The sequence below is a fragment of the Cetorhinus maximus genome, chromosome 15 (assembly GCF_964194155.1).
Source record: "Cetorhinus maximus chromosome 15, sCetMax3.hap1.1, whole genome shotgun sequence".
Classification (NCBI taxonomy): Eukaryota; Metazoa; Chordata; class Chondrichthyes; order Lamniformes; family Cetorhinidae; genus Cetorhinus; species Cetorhinus maximus.
In genome coordinates, this window is record NC_135893.1 from 44,503,267 (window position 1) to 44,528,582 (window position 25,316).

The 25,316-nt window shown below is 44.3% G+C and overlaps 1 protein-coding gene across 1 annotated transcript in view; it reads right to left on the reverse strand.

The window, feature by feature from the left end:
- The window catches only part of ift70 (intraflagellar transport 70), a 228,878-nt gene extending 205,755 nt beyond the window's left edge, over positions 1-23,123 (reverse strand). The window contains exons 1-2 of the mRNA XM_078558310.1: positions 22,915-23,123; positions 8,164-8,229 (exon numbers count right to left, since the gene is read on the reverse strand). Coding sequence (XP_078414436.1) covers positions 8,164-8,229; positions 22,915-22,968 — 120 coding nt within the window. The 5' untranslated portion in view covers positions 22,969-23,123. The remainder of the gene's footprint in view (positions 1-8,163; positions 8,230-22,914) is intronic.
- Between the last annotated feature and the right edge of the window lie 2,193 nt (positions 23,124-25,316).

Below are 25,316 nucleotides of genomic sequence, written 5' to 3' on the forward strand. Positions count from 1 at the left end.
AACATATCCCTCAGAACCTACGAGGAAGGGGGATATGGCTCAGGATAGTCAAGAGAATTCTTCTGTGACTACTGCTAGAGGGAGTCAGGCTACTGGAGGTTTTGGATGCTTTGTCTTGAAGGGAGGAGTACTCCCTTATTCCTCCAACAAAATACATAAACAAATTAAAAAATGTTGAGAGATACTGGGGCAGATCAGTCATTGATAGTGGCTGATGATACAATTTGTGCTCCATATGGTTTGATGAAATAAAAGGGTATTACTAGGAGATATTCATGGAATTTATAAACCTATTCCTTTGTGTGAAGTCAATTTACGCAGTGAATTCATAAATAGAATTGTTATGGTGGAAGTTATTCCTAGGTCAGCTATTGAAGGGGTAGATATTATTCTGGGTAATGATTTTTCTAGTGGAGACAGTAACATGACAATGAATGTATTGCAGCAAGCATTTGATCATGATGATCTTCCCAAACTCCAAAAAATTACTGTGGCCAAACACAAGAAGCTTATTGTCGATAACAAGTAATTGAAGGAAAACCTGATCAGTGTGGAGAACCAACTTTCACACACGAAAGATAAGTTTGCTAACGAAAAACAAGAATTGATGAGAACAATTGAGCATCAGTCACAGAAAGTAGAACACTTGACTGAGGACTTGAAATGTCTAAATGATAAACTTGTAGAAGCAAATTTAATAAAGGTAGATCTTCAATTAAAAAAGTGGATGAACTTCAAGCGGCAGAAGTCACTTGTAACATTAGCTAGAAACGTTAAATGTGCTTTACAACAAAAGCATAAGGTCTACTGTACTACAGCATTTTATTTCTCAGTAAAATAGCTGACATGACAGAATTCAAAGCAATTGCACTGTCCCAGACTTTGTAGAACCTTACAGGACAGAAGGAGGCCACTTGGCCTGTCTTGCTACTGTTGTCCTTAAAAGAGCAGTCATGCTTAGTCTCACAGCCCTGTTCTTTGTCCATACTGTTGCAAGTTCCTCATCCTCAAGTACCAAACCAAATCCCTTTTAAAATTATTTGTGAAATCAGCTTCCACTGTCTCTTCAAATAGAGGTTTCCAGATCCCAACAACTCAAGAGTAAAAAGAAACTCTCTGGACTTTGGTCTTTACATCTTTCCTGAAGTCTGGTGCCTAGAATTGGTACTCCAGCTGAGGCCTAACCAGTGAAAATACTGGTGAGGCTATGAGAGTTCACCATTATTCAAGGGTAACTTGGCAGTAACCTCCAGTGATCACACATTTGCAGTTAAGTGCAGAAATTAGGAAGCTGCTTTCCGAATTGCCCTGCTCTACCAAAAGCTGCGTTGTACTGGCAACTCACCGGGAGACTCAGCATTGAAACACACGGCATTAAGTTGGGGTACATACTTGATAAATACTCACTCAAGTCACTACAAAAAGTTAAGGCTTGCCTGCTCCAATGCGAGTGAGTTTTTAAACAACATAGTAAGTCTGAATTACTGCCACAGGATACTGAAAACTATAATTTACATGTGTGGAGTCTAAACCCAGCGAACGGTATTATTGGAGATGAGGCAGAACTCCATTATTTGGTTAACTGCAAACTAAATACCGCTAATGAATTTTCCTAATTTTTAAATAGAACTTCTAAATATTTTAAATACATTATGATATTGTCAGAAATATTTTTCTGCATTTACTTTCACCTAGATGCAAAATGGATTTTTGTTTGGAAGACATAAATTGTATAATCAAAAAAGCATTTTATATTTTTTGTAATGTGCACTGCACAAAATGAATACAAGTTAACTGTTAAATTGCTTACACAAGTACAATTTGTTGGAGAAGGTGGGCTCCAATAAGATCGGTAATAATTGAAACTCAATTAATTAGGATACAAAAATAGTCAAAAATCAATAAGTCTTTAAGAAGCACATAGCTATAAAGCTCATTGTGCCATTTTGCTCAACTCTGATAGGGAAGCAATGCTAGCCAGGTTTTACTCAAACTACTTGTAAAAGGGCAGTCACGCTTAGTCTTAGGGAGAGGAGCCAGGAGTTGAAGAGAAGGGCGAGAGGAGTCGGGAGTTGCAAAGGAGCGCGAGAGGAGTCGGGAGTTGCAAAGGAGCGCGAGAGGAGTCGGGAGTTGCAAAGGAGCTGGGAGAGCAGAGGTGACTGAGGGAGTTCAGTGAGGGGAGAACGAGGTGATCTTTTGAGTACTGAGAGTACAGTCGGGCATGTGTTTACTACATTTATCGCTTATAGTTTTTAAGGTCTTATTTTGTGGTTCGTCGTTTGTAAGGGCTATATTCTGTAACAACAAGGAGCAGGGAAGAAGGGCCCTAGAGTAATTGATATTATTTGATATTAAGTATCTTCCAAAAGGTTTAACTTAATTTAAAGGGGTAAGTCATGACAGGAGAGCTCAAAGCCGTGGTGTGCTCCTCCTGCTCTATGTGGGAAGCCGAGAACATCTCCAGTGCCCAGGGCCAACGTGTGCAGGAAGTATCTCCAGCTGCAGCTCCTGGAAGCCCAGGTTTCAGAGCTGGAGCGACGGCTGGAGAAACTGTGGGGCATCCACAAGGTGAAGAGTGTCGTGGATAGCACATAAAGAGAGGTGGTCACACCGCAGGCTAAGAGTCCACAGGCAGGAAGGAATGGGTGGCCACCAGGCAGAACAAGAGGGCTAGGCAGACAGTGCAGGAATCTCCTGTGGCTATTCCCCTGCAAAACAGATATACTGCTTTGGATATTGTTGGGGGAAATGGCCTCTCAGGGGAAAGCAGCAACAGCCAAATTTGTTGCACCACGGTTGGCTCTGCTGCACAGGAGATGAGTAAAGAGTGTGGGAAGGCGATAGTTATAGGGGATTCAATCATAAGGGGAATAGATAGGCATTTCTGTGGCCACAAACGAGACTCCAGGATGGTATGTTGCCTCCCTGGTGCTAGGGTCAAGGATGTCTCAGAGCAGCTACAGGACATTCTGAAGGGGGCGGGTGAACAGCCTGTGGTCATGATACACATTGGTACAAACGATATAGGTGAAAAAAGGATGAGGTCCTAAAAGCAGAATATAGGGAGTTAGGAAGTAAGTTGGAAAGTTGGACCTCAAAGGTAGTGATCTCAGGATTACTACCAGTGCCAAGTGCGAGTCAGAGTAGAAATAGCAGGATATATCGGATGAATATGTGGCTGAAGAGATGGTGTGAGGGGGAGGGTCTCAGATTCCTGGGAGATTGGGACCAGTTCTGGGGGAGGTGGGGCCAGTACAAACTGGACAGGTTACACCTGGGCAGGACCGGGACTGATGTCCTAGGGGGAGTATTTGCTAGAGAGGTTGGGGAGGGTTTAAACTAAAATGGCAGGGGGATGGGAACCTATGCAAGGAGCCAGAGGAGGGGGAATCAAGGACAAGAACAAAAGACAGAAAGGGGAATAAGAAAAGTGATAGGCAGAGGAATCAAGGGCAAGAATCAAACAAGGCCTTAGTGAAAAATAGTGGGAATGGGACAAGTAATGTCAAAAAGACAAGCCTTAAGCATTCGCAATAAAGTGGATGAATTAACCGTGCAAATAGATGTAAACAGGTATGATATAGTCGGGATTACAGAGACATGGCTGCCGGGTGACCAGGGATGGGAACTGAACATCCAGAGGTATTCAGTATTTAGGAAAGACAGACAAAAAAGGAAAAGGCGGTGGAGTTGCATTGCTGGTTAAAGAGGAAATTAACGCAATAGTGAGGAAAGATATTAGCTCTGACGGTGTGGAATCTGTATGGGTAGAGCCGAGAAACACTAAGGGACAAAAAACATTAGTGGGGGTTGTATATAGACCCCCAAACTGTAGTGGTGATGTTGGGAATGACATTAAACAGGAAATTAGAGACGCATGCAATAAAGGAACACATGTAATTATGGGTGTCTTTAATCTGCATATAGATTGGGCAAATCAAATTAGTAACAATACCGTAGAGGAGGAATTCCTGGAGTGTATACGGGATGGTTTTCTGGACCAATACGTTGAGGAACCAACAAGAGAACAGGCCATCCTCAACTGGGTATTGTGTAATGAGAAAGGAATAATTGGCAATCAGATAATTGAATAATTGGAGATGTGCGACCATAATATGATAGAATTCTTCATCAAGGAGAGTGACGTAGTTGATTCTGAGACTAGGGTCCTGAATCTTAATAAAGGAAACTACGATAGTATGAGGCGCGAGTTGGCTATAATGGATTGAGAAATGTTACTTAAAGGGATGACGGTGGATAGGCAATGGCAAACGTTCAAAGAGCGCATGGGTGAACCAAACCATGGCTTACAAGTGAAATTAGAGATAGTATTAGATCCAAGAAAGAGGCATACATATTGGCCAGAAAGAACAACAGACCTGAGGATTGGGAGTACTTTAGAATTCAGCAAAGGGGGACCAAGGGATTGATTAAGGAGGGGAAAATAGAGTATGAGAGTAAGCTTGTGGGGAACATAAAAACTGACTGTAAAAGTTTCTATAGGTATGTGAAGAAAAAAAGATTGGTGAAGACAAATGTAGGTCCCTTACTGTCTGAAACAGGGGAATTTATAATGGGGAACAAAGAAATGGCTGACCAACTAAATACATACTTTGGTTCTGTCTTCACAAAGGACATAAATAACATACCAGAAACGTTGGGGAACACAGGGTTTAGTGAGAGGGAGGAACTGAAAGAAATCAGTATTAGTAGGGAAATGGTGTTGGGGAAATTGATGGGATTGAAGGCCGATAAATCCCCAGGGCCTGATAATCTACATCCCAGAGTACTTAATGAAGTGGCCCTAGAAATAGTGGATGCATTGGTAGTCATCTTCCGACATTCTTTAGACTCTGGAACAGTTCCTACAGATTGGAGGGTAGCCAATGTAACCCCAATACTTAAAAAGGGAGGTAGAGAGAAAACAGGGAATTATAGACCAGTCAACCTGACGTCGGCAGTGGGGAAAATTCTAGAGTCCATTATCAAAGATTTAATAGCTGACCACTTGGAAAACAGTGGCAGAATCGGACAGAGTTAGCATGGTTTTACGAAAGGGAAATCATGCTTGACAAATCTACTGGAATTCTTCGAGAATGTAACTAGTAGAGTTACAAATGAGGGGGAGCCAGTGGATGTGGTTTATTTGGACTTTCAGAAGGCTTTCGACGAAGTCCCACATAAAAGATTAGTGTGTAAAATTAAAGCACATGGGATTGGGGGTAGTGTATTGAGATGGATAGAAAACTGGTTGGCAGGCAGGAAACAAAGAGTAGGAATAAACGGGTCTTCTTCCGAATGGCAGGCAGTGACTAGTGGGGTACTGCAGGGATCGGTGCTGGGACCCCAGCTATTCACAATATATATTAATTATTTAGATGAGGGAGCTGAATGTAATATCTCCAAATTTGCAGATGACACAAAGCTGGGTGGGAGGGTGAGTTGTGAGGAGGGTGCAGAGATGCTTCAGTGTGATTTGGACAAGCTGAGTGAGTGAGAAAATGCATGGCAGTTGCAATATAATGTGAATAAATGTGAGGTTATCCACTTTGGTAGCAAAAACAGGAAGGCAGATTATTATCTGAATGGCTATAAATTGAGAGAGGGGAATGTGTAACGAGACCTGGGTGTCCTCGTACACCAGTCGTTGAAGGTAAGCAAGCAGGTGCAGCAGGCGGTAAAGAAGGCAAATGGTATGTTGGCCTTCATAGTGAGAGCATTCGAGTAAAGGAACAGGGATGTCTTGTTGCAATTATACAGGGCCTTGGTGAGACCACATTTGGAATAGTATGTGCAATTTTGGTCTTCTTATCTGAGGAAGGATGTTCTTGCTATAGAGGGAGTGCAGCGAAGGTTTACCAGGCTGATTCCTGGGATGGCGGGACTGACATATGAGGAGAGATTGAGTCAGTTAGGATTATATTTGCTGGAGTTCAGAAGAACGAGGGGGGATCTCATAGAAACCTATAACATTCTAACAGGACTAGACAGGGTAGATGCAGGAAGGATGTTCCCGATGGTGGGGGAGTCCAGAACCAGGGGTCACAGTCTGAGGATATGGGGTAGACCATTTAGGACCGAGATGAGGAGAAATTTCTTCACCCAGAGAGTGGTGAGCCTGTGGAATTCGCTACCACAGAAAGTAGTTGAGACCAAAACATTGTATGTTTTCAAGAAGGAGTTAGATATAGCTCTTGGGGCGAAAGGGATCAAAGGATTTGGGGAGAAAGTGGGAGCAGGCTATTGAGTTGGATGATCAGCCATGATTATAATGAATGGCGGAGCAGGCTCGAAGGGCCGAATGGCCTACTCCTGCTCTAAGTTTCTATGTTTCCCCTTCACAATCAAAATGCCACCAATCTGTATTTTTTTTCATTCATGGGATGTGGCTAGGCCAGCATTTATTGCCCATCCCTAGTCACCCTTGAGAAGGTGGTGATGAGCTGCCTTCTTGAATCATTGCAGTCCAGGTGGTGTAGGTACACCCACAGTGCTGTTAGGGAACGAGTTCCAGAATTTTGACCCAGCGACAGTGAAGGAACGGCAATATATTTCCAAGTCAGGAGGGTGAGTGGCTTGGAGGGGAACTTCCAAGTGTGGTGTTCCCATGCATCTACTGCCCTTGTCCTTCGAGATGGTAACGGTAATGAGTTTGGAAGGTGCTGGCTAAGGAGGCTTGGTGAGTTCCTGTAGTGCATCTTGTAGATAGTACACACTGCTGCTACTGTGTGTCAGTGGAGGAGGGAGTGAATTTTTGCGGATAGGGTGCCAATCAGGCGGGCTGCTTTGTCCTGGATGGTGTCAAGCTACTTGAGTGCTATTAGAGCTGTACTCACCCAGGCAAGTGGGGTGTATTCCATCACACTCCTGACGTGTGCCTTTTAGATGGTGAACAGGCTTTGGGGAGTCAGGCGCACAGCTACTCATGCAGGATTCCTAGCCTCTGACCTGCTCTTGTAGTCACAGTATTTATATGGTGAGTCCAGTTCAGTTTCTGGTCTATGGTAACCCCAGGATGTTGATAGTGGGTGATTCAGTGATGGTAATGCCACTGAATGTCGAGGGGGCAATGGTTAGATTCTCTCTTGTTGGAGATGGTCATTGCCTGGCACTTGTGTGGCATGAATGTTGTTTGCCATTTGTCAGCCCAAGCCTGGATATTGGCCAGACCTTGCTACATTAGGACATTGACTGCTTCAGTATCTGAGGAGTCGTGAATGGTGCTGAACATTGTGCAATCGTCAGTGAACATTCCCACTTTGGACCTTATGATTGAAGGAAGGTCATTGATGAAGCAGCTGAAGATGGTTGGGCCGAGGGCACAATATAACTCATCCATCACATCCTTGCTTATAGACCATCAGCAAAGTTTAAAACCAATAGTCAGACAGAAGAAAATTAATGAAAAAATAAAAATCCAGTGCGAAGCAAATCTTCATATTCACTTCACTAATTTTCCTCTTAACATTAAATCTGTTGAGCATACTAGTGGTATCCAGGTTTATTTTCTATAATTTAGTAATAATTAATATATTTTCTCCAGGAAAGTAATTATATTCAAATTACTAAATCCAGATTAGTTGTTGGAGGTGTGGGTTCAAGAATTTTTGCAACTAGCAAGATGCAATTTTGACTCTACCAAGAGGCTTGGCATTCCTGATACTGCAATCCAACAATAAGGGTCAAGCGTAGAAATGTGCTCCAGTCCTCACATCTACAACTTGGTGATAAAAAACAAACATCTTTTTCACGAATAAATGAGCTTAACAGTACACAGAAGATCTGAACAAACTGCACTGTAGACAGCATTAAACTGTACTGTTGTTCACACTTTATGTAAACAACATAGTATAACATAAAAATGAAACTATTTGAAAGAAATTCATAAGGTAAGGCAAGTGTAAGGAGATTAATAAAATGCTAAGCCACTGGCAGCTAACTTCACAGCTTTTGGAACTTCCCACTACAGTACTATACTAAGATGTTCTGCATCATTGCAAATGGCTAGCAAAGAGGTTCACCCGAGGAATTTCCATTATCAGAAATTTGTTGGTAAACATTTGTAACTTTCAATTTTCTTCAAAATGGATGTACATCCAGTGATTTGTGTCACTAAATCTAGTTATAATAAAGTAAAGCAAAAATCAAAATGACAATAGTTACTTTTGAATGTTTCTGAAGTTCATTACTGAGTATGTGAATGGCTTCTCCATATCTTCCATCTCGAATCTGAAAAATTAAAAGATAACGTTAGAGATGTCAGCAGTGGAAGTGCTTGTTACGATGAGCAGAATGTACAGAACACATTGCTACTCATGTTCATTCCAGATGTTGTACCAATTATAAAATAAAATATATTTTCAGAGCACAATGTTTTTCTGTATCAGTGGAAATAATTTTGAAGAACAATTGATTACATGCATTGTATGTTGTTTTTAACAAACCAATTAAAACCATAACTTCTATGTCCTTTTATAATAGCATTTTCACCTCAGCGCTTTATCCACAGGAGCTGCATCTGGGCAACATACTTCAAAGTTATTTTCAGCTAATAAATACAAGTTTAAAAAAAAATGTTACTGGCAGCTGTAAAATGAGAATGAAACAGGAAGTCAGAAGAAGAAAGGCAAATTACTTTTGTAAAACATTCGCAATGTAGGATATCAGGTTAGAAAAGGAAAAATAAACACAAGTAAAAATAAAATTACAGAATGGTAACTGGAGAAAAAATGGGATAAACAATTAAAAACACACTTATATACTATTTCATAATCACAGAATCATAGCGCACAGAAGGAACCATTCATTCCATTGTGCCTGTGCCAGCTATCAGCAAGTAATGCCAATTAGTTCCACTCCTCTACTCTTTCACCACCACCCTCTAAATATTACCTTTTTAAGCAAAGATCTGATTGCTTTTTGAAAGTTACTATTGAATCTATTCCCACCATCCTTTCAGGCAGCACAGTCCAGAAAAATAATTTCATCTTCTCCGTGGCATTTTTGCCAATTATTTAAAATCTGTTTCTTCTGTTTATTGACCTTCCTGCCTGTGAAAACAGATACTTCCATCTACTGTCTCAAAACAATCATAATTTTGAACAGCCAAAGTCATTTCTCCTTAACCTTCTCCACTCTAAGAAGAACAATCCCAGCTTCTCCAGACTCTTCAATAACTGAAACCCCTCATCCCCAATACCATCCCAGTAAATTGTTTCGGCACTATTGCCAAGGTTTGATACATCCTTTCTAAAGTGTGGTGTCCAGAATTGGGCACAATACTCTAGGTTAGGTCTAACCAGCGATTTATAAATCTTAAGCATAACATCCCTGTTTTTCTATTCAATTTATAAAGCCAACGATCTCATTTTCTTTTTTTAAAAACAGCTTCTGATCTTGTCCTGCACCTTCAAAGAGTTGTATATGTAAACCTCACAGGTCTCTCCATTCCTATACCACATTTAAAATTATATAATTCACTTTAAGTTGTCTCTCATCATATTTCCTTCCAAAATGCACCAATTCACACTTGTTTGCATTAAATTTTATCTGCCATATGTTTATCTACTTCACTAGTTTGTCCTGAAGTCTGCTACTATCCTCCTTATTATTACATTTCCAAACTTTGTATTATCTGCAATTTTGAAATTATTCCCATCAAGTCCAGATCATTATATATCAAAAAGAGCTGTGCTCTTAATACCAGGGGAGCACCACTGTGTACTTTCCTCCAGTCTGGGGAAACCATGTAGTATAAGGGTGTTGGGCATAGCAAGGATTAATGTAGGACTGGAGAATAGTACCGCCCACAGTGTGATGTGGAGAATCACATGATAGTGGACTGAGTACAGTAGAATCTAGTAGAAGCCACCATGGAGATAGTACCTAGTTAGAGCTATACCTTGGAGATGTATACAGTAGTGTGTTACCAATAAACACTTGATGTTCAACTACACAAGCCTCCAGACCTTTCTGTGAGATACAGAACAAACCCTCACGGCACACCACTACTTTGCTTTCTCTCTCAGCCAATTTTGCAGTCATACTGCCACAGTCCTTTAAGCCTCAATTTTGCGAACAAGCCTACTATTTGGCACTTTATCAAACACCTTTTGAAAGTCGATATACACTATGCCGAACTTAGGAACTAGGGGCACGAGTAGGCCACATGTCCCTTCGAGCCTGCTCCACCACATTCAGTAAGATTATGGCTGATCTGACTGTAACTTCCCGCCTACCCGCGGTAACCCTTCACCCCCTTATCAAAAATCTATTGATGCCTGCCTTGAAAACATTCAAAGACTCTGCTTCCACTGCCTTTTGAGACAGGGAGTTCCAAAGACTCACTACCCTCAGAGAAAAAAAAACCTTCATCTCTGTCTTAAATGTGTGAGCCTTTATTTTTAAACAGTGACCCCTGTTTTTGATTCTCCCACAAGCGGAAACATCCTTTTCACATCAACCCTGTCAAGATCCCTCAGGGTCTTATATATTTCAATCAAGTTGTGTCTTACTCTTCTAAACTCCAACGGATATAAGCCTAGCCTGTCCAATCTAACCCTGACCCTAATGTGCCCATTCTTGGTATCAGTTTAGTAAACCTTCTCTGAATTGTTTCAAATTAATTTACATCCTTCCTTAAATAAGGAGACCAATATTGTACACAGTACTCCAGATGTGGTCTCACCAGTGTCCTGTACAAGTGAAGCATAACCTCTCTACTTTTGTATTCAATTCCCCTTGCAATAAACGATAACATTCTATTAGCTTTCCTAATTACTTGCTTTATCTGCATATTAGCCTTCTGCAATTCAAGCATTAGGATACCCTAATCCCTCTGAACCTCAGAGCTCTGCAATCTCTCACCATTTAAATAATATGCTTCATTTTTATTCTCCCTGCCAAAATGGACAATTTCACATTTTCCCACATTATACTCCATTTGCCAGATCTTTGCCCACCCACCTAACCTATCTATGTCCCTTTGTAGCCTTCTTGTGCTCTCTTCACAACTTACTTTCCTACCTATCTTTGTATCATCAGCAAATTTAGCAACCATATATAAATTGTAAAACGTTGAGGGCCCAACACTGATCCCTGTGACACACCACTAGTTACATCACACTAACCAGAAAAAGACCCATTTATGCTTACTCTCAGCTTCCTGTTAGCCAGCCAATTTTCTATCCATGTCAATAAATTACCCCTACACCATGAGCTTTTATTTTCCACAATAACCTTTGATGTGGCACCTTATCAAATGCCTTCTGGAAATCTAAGTACAGTACATCAACCGGTTCCCCTTTTTCCACAACACATGTGACTCCTTCAAAGAACTCCAATAAATTGGTTAAACATGATTTCCCTTTCACAAAACCATGTTGACTCTGCCTGATTGCCTTGAATTTTTCTAAGTGCCCTGCTATAACATCTCTAAATAATAACTTGTAACATTTTCCCTATGACAGATGTTAAGATAATTGGCCTGTAGTTTCCTGCTTTCTGTTTCCCTCCCTTTTGAAAAAGGAGTTACATTCAATATTTTCCAATCCAATGGCACATTCCCCGAATCCATGGAATTTTGGAAAACTAGAACCAACGTATCAACTATCTCACTAGCCAGTTCTTGTAAGACCCTGGAATGAAGTCCATCAGGACCCGAGGATTTGTCAGCCTACAGATCCAACAGTTTGCTAAGTACTACTTCCCTGGTGATTGTAATTTTCCTGGGTTCCTCCCTCCTTTCCATTTCCTGATTTACAGCTGTTTCTGGGAGTTACTTGTATCCTCTGTAATGAAGACTGATGCAAAATACCCGTTCAATTCATCTGCCATCTCGTTATTTTCCATTATTAATTCCCCAGACTTACTAAAGTAGGTGTTTGTCCTATAGAAAGTAACTCTTTTCTTATTTAAGTACCTATAGAAACCCTTACTATCCATCTTTATATTTCTAACCAGCTTTCTCCCATACTCTAATTTTTCCCTCCTTATAAATCTTTGTCATGCTTTGCTGTTCTTTATATTATATCCAATCTTCTGACCTGCCACCCATCTTTGTGTAATTATATGCTTTTTCTTTAAGTTTAATGCTGTCTTTAACTTTTTGAAATAACTGGATCCTCTTGGAATTTTTCTTTCTCATCGGAATGTATCTACTCTGTGTATTCTTAAATATCCCTTTAAATGTCTGCCACTGCATCTCTATTGACCTATTCCTTAACCTCATTTCTCAGTTCACTTTAGCTAGCTCTACTTTCATTCCCACATAATTGCCTTTACTTAAGTTTAAAATACAAGTCTTGGACCCACTCTTCTCTCTGTCAAACTGAATGTAAAATTCAATCATATTATGATCACTGCTATCCAGGGGTGCCTTCACAATGAGGTTATCAATTAATCCTATCTCATTGCAAAACACTAGGTCTGGTAAAGCCTGCTCCCTAGTTGATTCCAGAATGTGTTGTTCTAAGAGACTATCCCGAAAACATTCTATGAACTTCTCATCTAGGCTACCTATGCCCATCTGATTTTTCCAGTCTACATGTAGATTAAAATCTCCTATGATTATCACCCTACCTTTCTGACAAGCTCCCATTATCTTTTCCTTGATACTGTGTCCTACCATGTAGTTACAATTATAGAGCCTGTACACCACTCCCACAATTGACTTCCAGCCTTTATCATTTCTCATCTCGACCCACACCACTTCTACATCCTGGTTTACTGAAATCAGGTCATCCCTCTCTACTGTGCTAACACCATCATTAATTAGCAGAGCCACCTCTCCACCTTTTTCTAGCTTTCTTAACCCTCCTAAAAGCCATGTACACTTCAATATTCAAGACCCAATCTATGTCATCCTGCAGCCATATCTCTGTAGTGGCCACCAGATCGTTCTTATTTATTTTGATTTGTACCATCAGTTCATTTGTTTTATTTCAAATGCTATGTCCTTTCAGGTGCACAGTCTTTAGTTTTGTACTTTTATAATTTTTGTAACCTCTAGCTTTGATTGCTGTTTTACTCTTAGATTTGTACTCTATCCCTTCCAGTCATGTTCTGTTTATCATTTGCTATATTAATATCTTTCTCTCTTGCCTTGCCTCTACTCTTTGGTTTACTACAGCTTTCCAAATTTGATCCCTTGCCCCCATTATTTAGTTTAAAACCTTCTCTATTTCCCTAGTTATGCAGCTCACTAGAACATCAGTCCCAGCATGGTTCATGTGCAGCCCATCCCAACAGTACATTTCCCACTTTCCCCAATACTGGTGCCAGTGCCCCTGGAACCAGGACCCACTTCTCCCACACCAGTCTTTGAGCCATGGATTCATTTCTCTAATCTTATTTGCCCTATGCACGTGGCCCAGGTAATAACCTAGAGATTATTACCTGAGGTTCTGCTTCTCAATTTAGTGCCTAGCTCCTCATAATGACCATGCAGAACCTCTTTCCTAGTTCTACCTGTGTTGTTGGTACCTATATGGACCACGCCAATTGGATCCTCCCCCTCCCACTGCAAGTTCTTCTCCAGCCTGAGCAGATGTCCCGAAGCAACACAGCTGTCTGGAATCTCGCTCTTTGCTGTAGAGAATAGTGTCAATCCCCCTCACTATACTGTCCCTACTAGCACTACATTCCTTTTTTTACCACCCCCCTGACTTCAATGGCTTCCTGTACCATGGTGCCATGGCCAGTTAGCTAATCCACCCTGCAGCATCCACTCTCAGCCAAATAAGCTGCAAGAACCTCAAATCTATTGAACAATTACAGAGGCTGAGGCTCCTGCACCCCTACCCTCTGGGTCCCCTTACCTGCCTCATTTGGAGTCATACCTTCCTGTCCCTGACCACTAACCAAATCAGAAGGCCCTATCCTAAGTGGCGTGACTGCCTCCTGGTGTCAGGCATCCAAGTAACTTTCCCCCTCCCTGCTGCATCGCAGTATCTGCAGCTCAGCCTCCAGTTCAATGACTGAGCCGAAGCTCCTCGAGCCGCAAACACTTACTGTAGACGTCTCTGCCCTGGATTACAATGCTATCCAGGAGCTCCCATATGCTGCAGCCTTGACACATCATCTGTCTTGCCATTCTTAATGTGTTTTAATGAATTACTTAATTATATTATTCACTTATTTATTTTCCTTATATATATTTTATTAACCATATTGCATTCTTTTTAAACCTTAGGAATAGTATAGACCCTAACCACTTACCAGATTCTCACCAAACAGCTAGCTTCTACCCCTGTAGGCAAGCAAGAACCAATTCCTATAGCGTGGAAAAGTTAGAAAAAGCAAAAGCAAAGAAGTACCTGCTTCCCCTCTTCATCCAACTCCCTGATCACCCAGCTCCCAGCACGCTGTTCAAAGTTGCACTCCGTGCTAAGTTGCACTGAAGTGGCTATTTATATATCCAGCTGAGATTAAGCAGGTAGCTGATCCCAGTTACAGGAAAACTGGTTTAAAACGCTCTCCTTAATTAGCTAAATTCCAACTCCACTTGCTGTGGAGCCCTGAAAACCTTGCTTAAAATCAGGAAATTTAGAAATGAAAAAGCAAAACCATTGTCGATTGTCGTAAAAACCCATCGGGTTCACTAATGCCCTTTAGGGAAGGAAATCTGCTGTCCTCACCCGGTTTGGCCTATATGTGACTCCAGGTCCCCAGCAATGTAGTTGACTTGTAAATGCCTGCTGAAATGGCCTAGCAAGCCACTCAGTTGTATTAAACCGACTGCACCACTTTCACCAGCCTCTTCATTATTCAAAGGAAGAACTCAAACCAACTTAGTCAGGGACAATTTGCCTTTAACAAATTCATATTCATAGAAATCAGAGAGAATTTCTAACACAGGAGGTGGCCATTTGGCCCATTGTGTTCGTGCAGCTCGATGAAGAGTTACACAGCCTTATTCTACCTTCCTGCAGACGCTTCAAGTAGACATCCAAGTACTTTTTAAATGTGGAGAGAGTTTCTACCTCTACCACCTTTTCAGGCAGTGAGTACCAGCTCGCCACCACCATCTGGGTAAAAAATCTTTCCTCATCTCCCCTCTAAACCTTCCATCAATTAAATAGATGCCTTCTGGTTATTGACCTCTGTCAAGGGAAATAGGTCCTTCCTATCCACTCTACCTAGACCACTCAATTTTGTAACTTTAATTAGGTCATCCCTCAGCCTCTTTAATTAGGTCATCCCTCAGCCTCCTCTGTTCCAAGGAGAACAACCCCAGCCTATCCAATCTTTCCTCACGGCCAAAATTTTCTATTCCTGGCAACATCTGCACAAATCTCCTCTGTACCCTCTCCAGTGCAATCACATCTTTGCTGTAATGTGTTGACCAGAACTGCACACAGTACTCAAGCTGTGATCGAATTAATGTTGTATACAGTTCTAGCGTAACCTCCCTGCTCTTAGAGTCAATGCCTTGGAAAGCATGCATTATGCCTTCTTAACCAACTTATCAACCAGCCTTGCTACCTTTAAGGATATGTGGACATGCACGCAAAGCCTCTTTTCTTCTACACTACTCAGTATCCTTCCATTTGCTTTGTATTCCCTTGCCTTTTTAAAAATCTGTTAATACTTTTATTTACAAGAACATCTCACTGGAAAGGTTGACAAAAAGACTCTCATGAGGATTTAAGCTGCTTAGCAGACATCGCACTACAGTTGAGATGGAGTTCCATTGAATAATGTAGTCTCATTTCTTGAGCATTTGGTGCCAGACTAAAACAAATGGAGCAGAAAAGCCAGAGCCAAAGAATACTGCCATCATTGCCAACAGCCTCCACAGAAAATGGCAAATTATTTCCCAAGTTTTCTTCATAGTGTGATCTGCGGATCAACGAGGTACTGAAGTTACGGACCATGCATGCCCACAATATGTCTCCCGATTGCACCTTCCAAAATGCATTATCTCATATTTCTCCAGAGTGAATTCTATTTTCCACTTCTCTACTTCTCTAACCAATTGATCAGACCATCTACATCATCTTGCAATCTGAAGCTTTCTTCCTCACTTGTCAAAAACACAGCCCATTTTTGCATCATCTGCAAAATTCCTAATCATGTTCATTACATTTGAGTCTATGTCAATAAGGCACAATACGCAAACATGCAAGTGCCGAACCCCATTGGTAATAGCCTTCCAGTCTCAAAAACATCAACCAACCATCACCTTTGTTTCCTGTTACTCAGTCAATTTTGAATCTAATTTGCCACTTTCTCTTGGGGGCTTTTATTTGTTTGACCACTCTGCCATGTGGGACCACCCTAAAATCCATGTCCTTGCAGCGATTGAAGGTGTCTTTGACACTGATACCAAGTGGCACTCAAACAGCAATAATGCTCACTGATGTTCAGTTTGGGTTTCACCAGGTCCACTTGGCACCAGACCTCATGACAGACTTGGTCCAAAGCTTTGATAAAAGAACTGAATTCCACAGGCGAGGTGAGAGTGACTTGACATCAAGGCCGCATTTGACCGAGTGTAGCATCAAGGAGCCCTAGTGAAACTGGAGTCAATAGGAATTAGGAGGGAAACGCTCCACTTGTTGGAGTCATAGCTAGCACAAAGGAAGATGGTTGTGGTTGTTGGAGGTCAATCATCTCAGCCGCAGGACATCACTGTAGGAGTTCCTCAAGGTAGTTTCCTGGCCCAATTATCTTCGGCTGCTTCAATGTAAAAACCTATCTGGTTCACTAAAGTCCTTTAGGGAAGGAAATCTGCTGTCCTTACTTGGTCTGGCCTGCATGTGACTCTAGATCTGCAGTAACGTGGTTAAATATTAACTGTCCTCTGAAATGGCCCAGAAAGCCACTCAGTTCAAGGGCAATTAGGGATGGGCAACAAATGCTAGGCTTGCCACATTCCATGAAAGAATAAAGGAAAAAAATTGACCTTCCCTCCGGCATAAGGTTAGAGTTGGGGTGCTTGCTGGTGATTTCACATTGTGTACATTTCATGACTCCTAAGATAATAAAACAGTCCATGCCCACGTGCAGCAAGACCTGGAAAACATTCGGACTTGGATTGATAAATGGCAAGTAACATTTGTGCCACACAAATGCCAGGCAATTGCCATTTCCAACAAGAAAGAATCTAACCATCGCCCTTTGACATTCAATTCAATTACCATTGCTGAATTCCCCACTATCAACATCCTGGGGGTTATCATTGACCTTCAGTGTGATTTGGACAAGCTGAGTGAGTGGGCAAATGCAGGGCAGATGCAGTATAATGTGGATAAATGTGAGGTTATCCACTTTGGTGGCAAAAACAGGAAGGCAGGTTATTATCTGAATGGCTATAAATTGAGAGAGGGGAATGTGCAACGAGACCTGGGTGTTCTCGTACACCAGTCGCTGAAGATAAGCATGCAGGTGCAGCAGGTGGTAAAAAAGGCAAATGATATGTTGGCCTTCACAGCCAGAGGATTCGAGTACAGGAACAGGGATGTCTTGCTGCAATTGTACAGGGCCTTGGTGAGACCACACCTGGAATATCATGTGCAGTTTTGGTCTCCTTATCTGAGGAAGGATGTATGAGGAAAGATTGAGTCGGTTAGGATTATATTCGCTGGAGTTCAGAAAAATGAGGGGGGATCTCATAGAAACCTATAACATTCTAACAGGACTAGACAGGGTAGATGCAGGAAGGATGTTCCCGATGGTGGGGGTGTCCAGGACCAGGGGTCACAGTCTGAGGATACGGGATAGACCATTTAGGACTGAAAAGTGGAGAAATTTCTTCACCCAGAGAGCGGTGAGCCTATGGAATTCGTTACCACAGAAAGTAGTTGAGACTAAAACATTGTATGTTTTCAAGGAGTTAGATATAGCTCTTGGGGGCGAAAGGGGTCAAAGGATATGGAGGTCAAGTCACTGAATATATTTAAGGAGGAAATAGATTTCTGGACTCTAAAGGCGTCAAGGGGTATGTGGAGAGCATGGGAGTATGGGGTTGCGATAAAGGATCAACCGTGATCATATTGAATGTTAGAGCAGGCTCGAAGGGCCGAATGACCTACTCCGGCTCATATTTTCTATGTTTTCCTGGTTTCTAACTTAATTTAATTACTCACTTAATTAACTTAGAATAGTTCCGATGTATACCACAGCTACTTCCCCTGTGCACTGAATTCCCACGTGAAACTAATTCACTACTCACTCAGTCTCTATCTCACTCCAGCCTGTCTCCTTGCGCGCCCCTTACTGATCATGTGGTTTGAAAAGCCTGTCTCTTTTCTAGACCCTCTGATGAGTCACTAGCTAGTTTAGCTTCCAGCTACGGTAATTAACACCACTTGCACCAACTCCTTTCAGGTAATTGACAGATAACTGTCACTCTCTACTTAACAAGCTAACCTAACTTATTTGAAGGTTAGTACAATGTCAGATTTTGATTCTTAATCTATAATTAAAAAGGAATTACCAGAATCTACAACGTGAACCTAATTCACTACTCACTCAGCCTTTGTCTCCATGTCCATCTTGTCAACACCATTCAGGATCTTATATACTTTCAATGCTCATTTCCCATTGACTGACCTCTGCCCATTAACAGACCATTGCCCATTGCCAAATAACTGACCGATGCTCACTTCCCACTGGCCATTAACTCACCCATGTCCACTGTCCATTAACTGACCCATGCTCAATGCCCATTAACTGACACATGCTCAATGCCCATTCACTGACCCATGCCCGCTGCCCATTCGCTGACTAATGCCCACTGCCCATTCGCTGACTAATGCCCACTGCCCATTCGCTGACCTGTGCCAACTGCCCGTTAACTGAGCCATGCCCACTGTCCATTCACTGAGCCATGCCTACTGCCCATTCGCTGAACCATGCCCACTGCCCACTCATTGGCACATTCCCACTGCCCATTAACTGAGCTACGCTCACTGCCCATTCACTGACCAATGCCCATTGCCCATTCATTAAACAATGCCCACTGCCCATTAACTCACAAGTTCACTGCCCATTTGCTGACCCATGTCCACTGCCCAATCACTGACCCTTGCCCACTGGCCAGTCATTGACACATCCCACTGCCCATTCACTATCCCATGCCCGCTGCCCATTAATTGAGCCACGCTCACTGCCAATTCATTGACCTATGCCCACTGCCCATTAACTGAACCATGCCCGCTGGCCATCAAAAGACCCATCCCCACTGCCCATTCACTGACCCATGCGCACTCCCCATTCACTGAGCCATACCCACTGTCCATTAACTGAGCCATACCCACTGTCCATTCATTGAGCATTGCCCACTGCTCAGTGCCATGCCCATTGCCCATTCATTGAGCTATGTCCATTGCCCATTCATTGACCCATGCCCACTGCCCATTCACTGACCCATGCCCACTGCCCATTCACTGACCCATGCCCACTGCCCATTCACTGAGCCATGCCCACTGCCCATTCACTGACCCATGCCCATTGCCCATTCATTAAACAATGCTCACTGCCCATTCACAAACCATGCCCACTGCCCATTAACTCACAAGTTCACTGCCCATTTGCTGACCCATGTCCACTGCCCAGTCACTGACCCTTGCCCACTGGCCAGTCATTGACACATCCCACTGCCCATTCACTATCCCATGCCCGCTGCCCATTAATTGAGCCATGCTCACTGCCAATTCATTGACCTATGCCCACTGCCCATTAACTGAACCATGCCCGCTGGCCATCAAAAGACCCATCCCCACTGCCCATTCACTGACCCATGCGCACTGCCCATTCACTGAGCCATACCCACTGTCCATTCACTGAGCCATACCCACTGTCCATTCACTGAGCCATACCCACTGTCCATTCACTGAGCCTTGCGCACTGCCCATTCACTGAGCCATACCCACTGCCCATTCACTGACCCATGCGCACTGCCCATTCACTGAGCCATACCCACTGCCCATTCACTGACCCATGCGCACTGCCCATTCACTGAGCCATACCCACTGTCCATTCACTGAGCCATACCCACTGTCCATTCACTGAGCCATACCCACTGTCCATTCACTGAGCCATACCCACTGTCCATTCACTGAGCCTTGCCCACTGTCCATTCACTGAGCATTGCCCACTGTCCATTCACTGAGCATTGCCCACTGTCCATTCACTGAGCATTGCCCACTGTCCATTCACTGAGCATTGCCCACTGTCCATTCACTGAGCATTGCCCACTATCCATTCACTGAGCATTGCCCACTGCTCAGTGCCATGCCCATTGCCCATTCACTGACCCACACCCATTGCCCATTCACTGACCCACGCCCACTGCCCATTCACTGACCCGGGCCCACTGCCCATTCACTGACCCGTGCCCACTGCCCATTCACTGACCCGTGCCCACTGCCCATTCACTGACCCGTGCCCACTGCCCATTCACTGACCCGTGCCCACTGCCCATTCACTGACCCGTGCCCACTGCCCATTCACTGACCCGTGCCCACTGCCCATTCACTGACCCGTGCCCACTGCCCATTCACTGACCTGTGCCCACTGCCCATTCACTGACCTGTGCCCACTGCCCATTCACTGACCTGTGCCCACTGCCCATTCACTGACCTGTGCCCATTGCCCATTCACTGACCTGTGCCCACTGCCCATTCACTGACCTGTGCCCACTGCCCATTCACTGAGCCATGCCCACTGCCCACTCACTGAGCCATGCCCACTGCCCATTCACTGAGCCATGCCCACTGCCCATTCACTGACCCATGCTCATTGCCCATTCATTAAACAATGCTCACTGCCCATTCACAGACCATGCCCACTGCCCATTAACTCACAAGTTCACTGCCCATTTGCTGACCCATGTCCACTGCCCAATCACTGACCCTTGCCCACTGGCCAGTCATTGACACATCCCACTGCCCATTCACTATCCCATGCCCGCTGCCCATTAATTGAGTCATGCTCACTGCCAATTCATTGACCTATGCCCACTGCCCATTAACTGAACCATGCCCGCTGGCCATCAAAAGACCCATCCCCACTGCCCATTCACTGACCCATGCGCACTGCCCATTCACTGAGCCATACCCACTGTCCATTCACTGAGCATTGCCCACTGCTCAGTGCCATGCCCATTGCCCATTCATTGAGCTATGTCCATTGCCCATTCACTGACCCACACCCACTGCCCATTCACTGACCTGTGCCCACTGCCCATTCACTGACCATCGACAACTGCCCATTCACTGACCATCGACAACTGCCCATTCACTGACCATCGACAACTGCCCATTCACTGACCCATGCCCACTGCCCATTCACTGACCAATGCCCACTGCCCATTCACTGACCAATGCCCACTGCCCATTTGCTGACCCATGTCCACTGCCCAATCACTGACCCTTGCCCACTGGCCAGTCATTGACACATCCCACTGCCCATTCACTATCCCATGCCTGCTGCCCATTAACTGACCCATGCTCACTGCCCATTCATTGACCTATGCCCACTGCCCATTAATGGAACCATGCCCGCTGGCCATCAAATGACCCATCCCCACTGCCCATTCACTGAGCCATGTCAACAACCCATTCACTGAGCTATGCCCACTGCACATTCACAGAGCCAAGCCCACTGCCCAGTCAATGACACAACCCCACTGCCCACTCACTATCCCGTGCCCACTACCCATTAACTGACCCCTGTTCACTGGCCAATAAATGACCCATCCCCACTGCCCATTAACTGAGCCATGCTCACTGCCCATTAACTGAACCATGCCCGCTGGCCATCAAATGACCCATCCCCACTGCCCATTCACTGACCCATGCGCACTGCCCATTCACTGAGCATTGCCATGTGCCATGCTCACTGCCCATTCACTGACCATTGACAACTGCCCATTCACTGACCCATGCCCACTAGCCATTCACTATCTCATGCCCACTGCCCATTAAAAGACCCATGCCAATGCTCATTAAATGACCCATTCCCACTGCCCATTAACAGACCCACACCCACTGCCCATTCACTGAGACATGCCCACTGCCCATTCACTGACCCATGCCCACTGCTCAGTCATTGACACATTCCCACTGCCCATTCAGTATCCCATGCCCACAGCCCATTAAATGGTCCATCCCCACTGCCCATTCACTCAGAAGTACCCACTACCCATTCATTGAGCCATGCCCATCACCCATTCACTGAACATTGCCCACAGCTCACTGTGCCATGCCCACTACCCGTTCATTGAACCATGCCCACCACCCATTCACTGACTCATGCCAACTGCCCATTCACTGAACCATACTCACTACCCATCCACTGAACCATACTCACTACCCATCCACTGACCCGTGCCCACTGCCCATTCACTGACCCGTGCCCACTGCCCATTCACTGACCTGTGCCCACTGCCCATTCACTGACCTGTGCCCACTGCCCATTCACTGACCCGTGCCCACTGCCCATTCACTGACCCGTGCCCACTGCCCATTCACTGACCCGTGCCCACTGCCCATTCACTGACCCGTGCCCACTGCCCATTCACTGAGCCGTGCCCACTGCCCATTCACTGACCTGTGCCCACTGCCCATTCACTGACCCGTGCCCACTGCCCATTCAGTAACCTGTGCCCACTGCCCATTCACTGACCCATGCCCACTGCCCATTCACTGACCCATGCCCACTGCCCATTCACTGACCCGTGCCCACTGCCCATTCACTGACCCGTGCCCATTGCTCACTGACCCGTGCCCACTGCCCATTCACTGACCCGTGCCCATTGCTCACTGACCCGTGCCCACTGCCCATTCACTGACCAATGCCCACTACCCATTCACTGAGCCGTGCCCACTGCCCATTCACTAACCTGTGCCCACTGCCCATTCACTGAGCCGTGCCCACTGCCCATGACGATGTGTCCGATGAACTTACCAGTTTGTATATGCTCGCTGTATACTCCCCGTCCTTTATCTGCACCAGCGCCATTTTGATTACACCGAGCCCGAAATCAGGTTGCTGAATAATGAAAGGTGCGAATTAACTTCATCTAAACTCCGTTCGCTGTCCGCTTGAAAGCAGCACCACTAAACTGACACCGTGATCATGGAAACAGACCGGAAATAAAGGTGGAACCGGAAATACCGCACTGGTTACCATGGAGAGAATTGAGGTGAGAGCGCCATCTTTAATCTTGGCACTGTTAGTTATTAATTGCAGTGACAATTTGACCAGAGGATGGCGTCTTTAATACTGATTTACCAGGAAATTGTACATTTTCTTATCAAGCTAGATTCATGCAATATTGATTAGCAATAAAGAAACCTAGTAAATCAATTTAAATAATAATTGGAGACTAATTAAATAACATAACATGAATGCATCTAAAGCTTGTGGTCCTGATGACATGCCAAACCGAGCACTTCAAACTGCAGCAAGTGAGCAGTGTTACAGTACATTTTGTATCCATGAACACAGAACTACCCGTCAATTGGCTATGCACTAATGTCTTTCCACTTTACAAGAAAGGACCCTACTGATCCTGAAAACAAACTTATTTCACTTACTTGTGTTAATTACCACAACACATCATTGATAGATACTTAATGAGACATCTTGAAGAGCAAAATATCCTATTGACAAGCAGCATGCCTTTCGTAAAGATCAATCAACAGAATCACAGCTTACCTAACCATCCACAATCTGACCTATAACCTCGACAATCGCATCATCACTGATCCAGCTATTTTCGATTTTTCCAAAGGCTTTTGATGGTGTACCACACACAAAGCTACTGGACAAACTAGATCATACCTTACAGATCATGTCCCAGACACCATCGTCACCATCCCTGGGTACATCCTGTCCCACCGGCAGGACGGACCCAGCAGAGGTGGAGGAACAGTGGTATACAGTGGGGAGGGAGTTGCACTGGGAGTCCTCAACATCGACTCCGGACCCCATGAAGTCTCATGGCATTAGGTCAAACATGGGCAAGGATACGTCCTGCTGATTACCACGTACCGCCCTCCCTCAGCTGATGAATCAGTGTTCCTCCATGTTGAACATCACTTGGAGGAAGCACTGAGAGTGGCAAGGGCACAGAATGTTCTCTGGGTGGAGGACTTCAATGTCCATGACCAAGAGTGGCTCGGTAGCACGACTACTGACCGAGCTGGCCGAGTCCTAAATGACGTAGCTGCTAGACTGGATCTGCAGCAGATGGTGAGGTAACCAACAAGAGGGAGACTCATACTTGACCTCATCCTCACCAACCTGCCTGCCGCAGATGCATCAGTCTATGACAGTATCGATAGGAGTGACCACTGCATAATTCTTATGGAGATGAAGTCCCCCCTTCACACTGAGGATACCCTCCATTGTGTTGTGTGGCACTACTACTGTGCTAAATGGGATAGATTTCAAACACGACTAGCAACTCAAGACTGGGCATCCATGAGGTGCTGTGGACTATTTGCAGCAGCAGAATTGTATTCAACCACAATCTGTAACCTCATGGCCCGGCATATACCCCACTCTACCATTACCACCAAGACAGGGATAAACTCTGGTTCAATGAAGAGTGCAGAAGGGCATAACTGGAGTAGCACCAGGCATACCCGAAAGTGTGTCAATGTGGCGAAGCTACAACGCAGGACTACCTGCGTGCCAAACAGCATAAGCAGCAAGTGATAGAGCTAAGCAATTCCACAATCAACCGATCAGATCCAAGCTCTGCAGTCCTGCCACATCCAGTCATGAATGGTGGTGGACAATTAAACAACTTTCTGGAGGAGGAGGCTCCACAAATATCCCCATCCTCAATGATGGGGGAGCCCAGCACATCAGTGCAAAAGATAAGGCTGAAGCATTTGCTACAATATTCAGCCAGAAGTGCCAAGTAGATGATCCAAAACAAAAAATAAAAAATACCTGGAAAAACTCAGTAGGTCTGGCAGCATCGGCAGAGAAGAGTACAGTTGACGTTTCAAGTCCTCATGACCCTTCAACAGAACTAAGTAAAACAAAAAGTAGATGATCCATCTCGGCCTCCTCCAGAGGTCCCTTGCATCTCCGATGCCAGTCTTCAGCCAATTTGATTAACTCTATATGATATCAAGAAATGGCTGAAGGCACTGGATATTGCAAAGGCTATGGGCCCTGACAATATTCTGGCAATAGTACTGAAGACTTGTGCTCTAGAACTTTCCACACCCCTAGCCAAGCTATTCCAGTACAGTTACAACACTGCCATCTACCCAGCTATGTGGAAAATTGCCCAGTTCTGTCCTATACACAAAAAGCAGGACAAATCCAACCCAGCCAATTACTGCCCT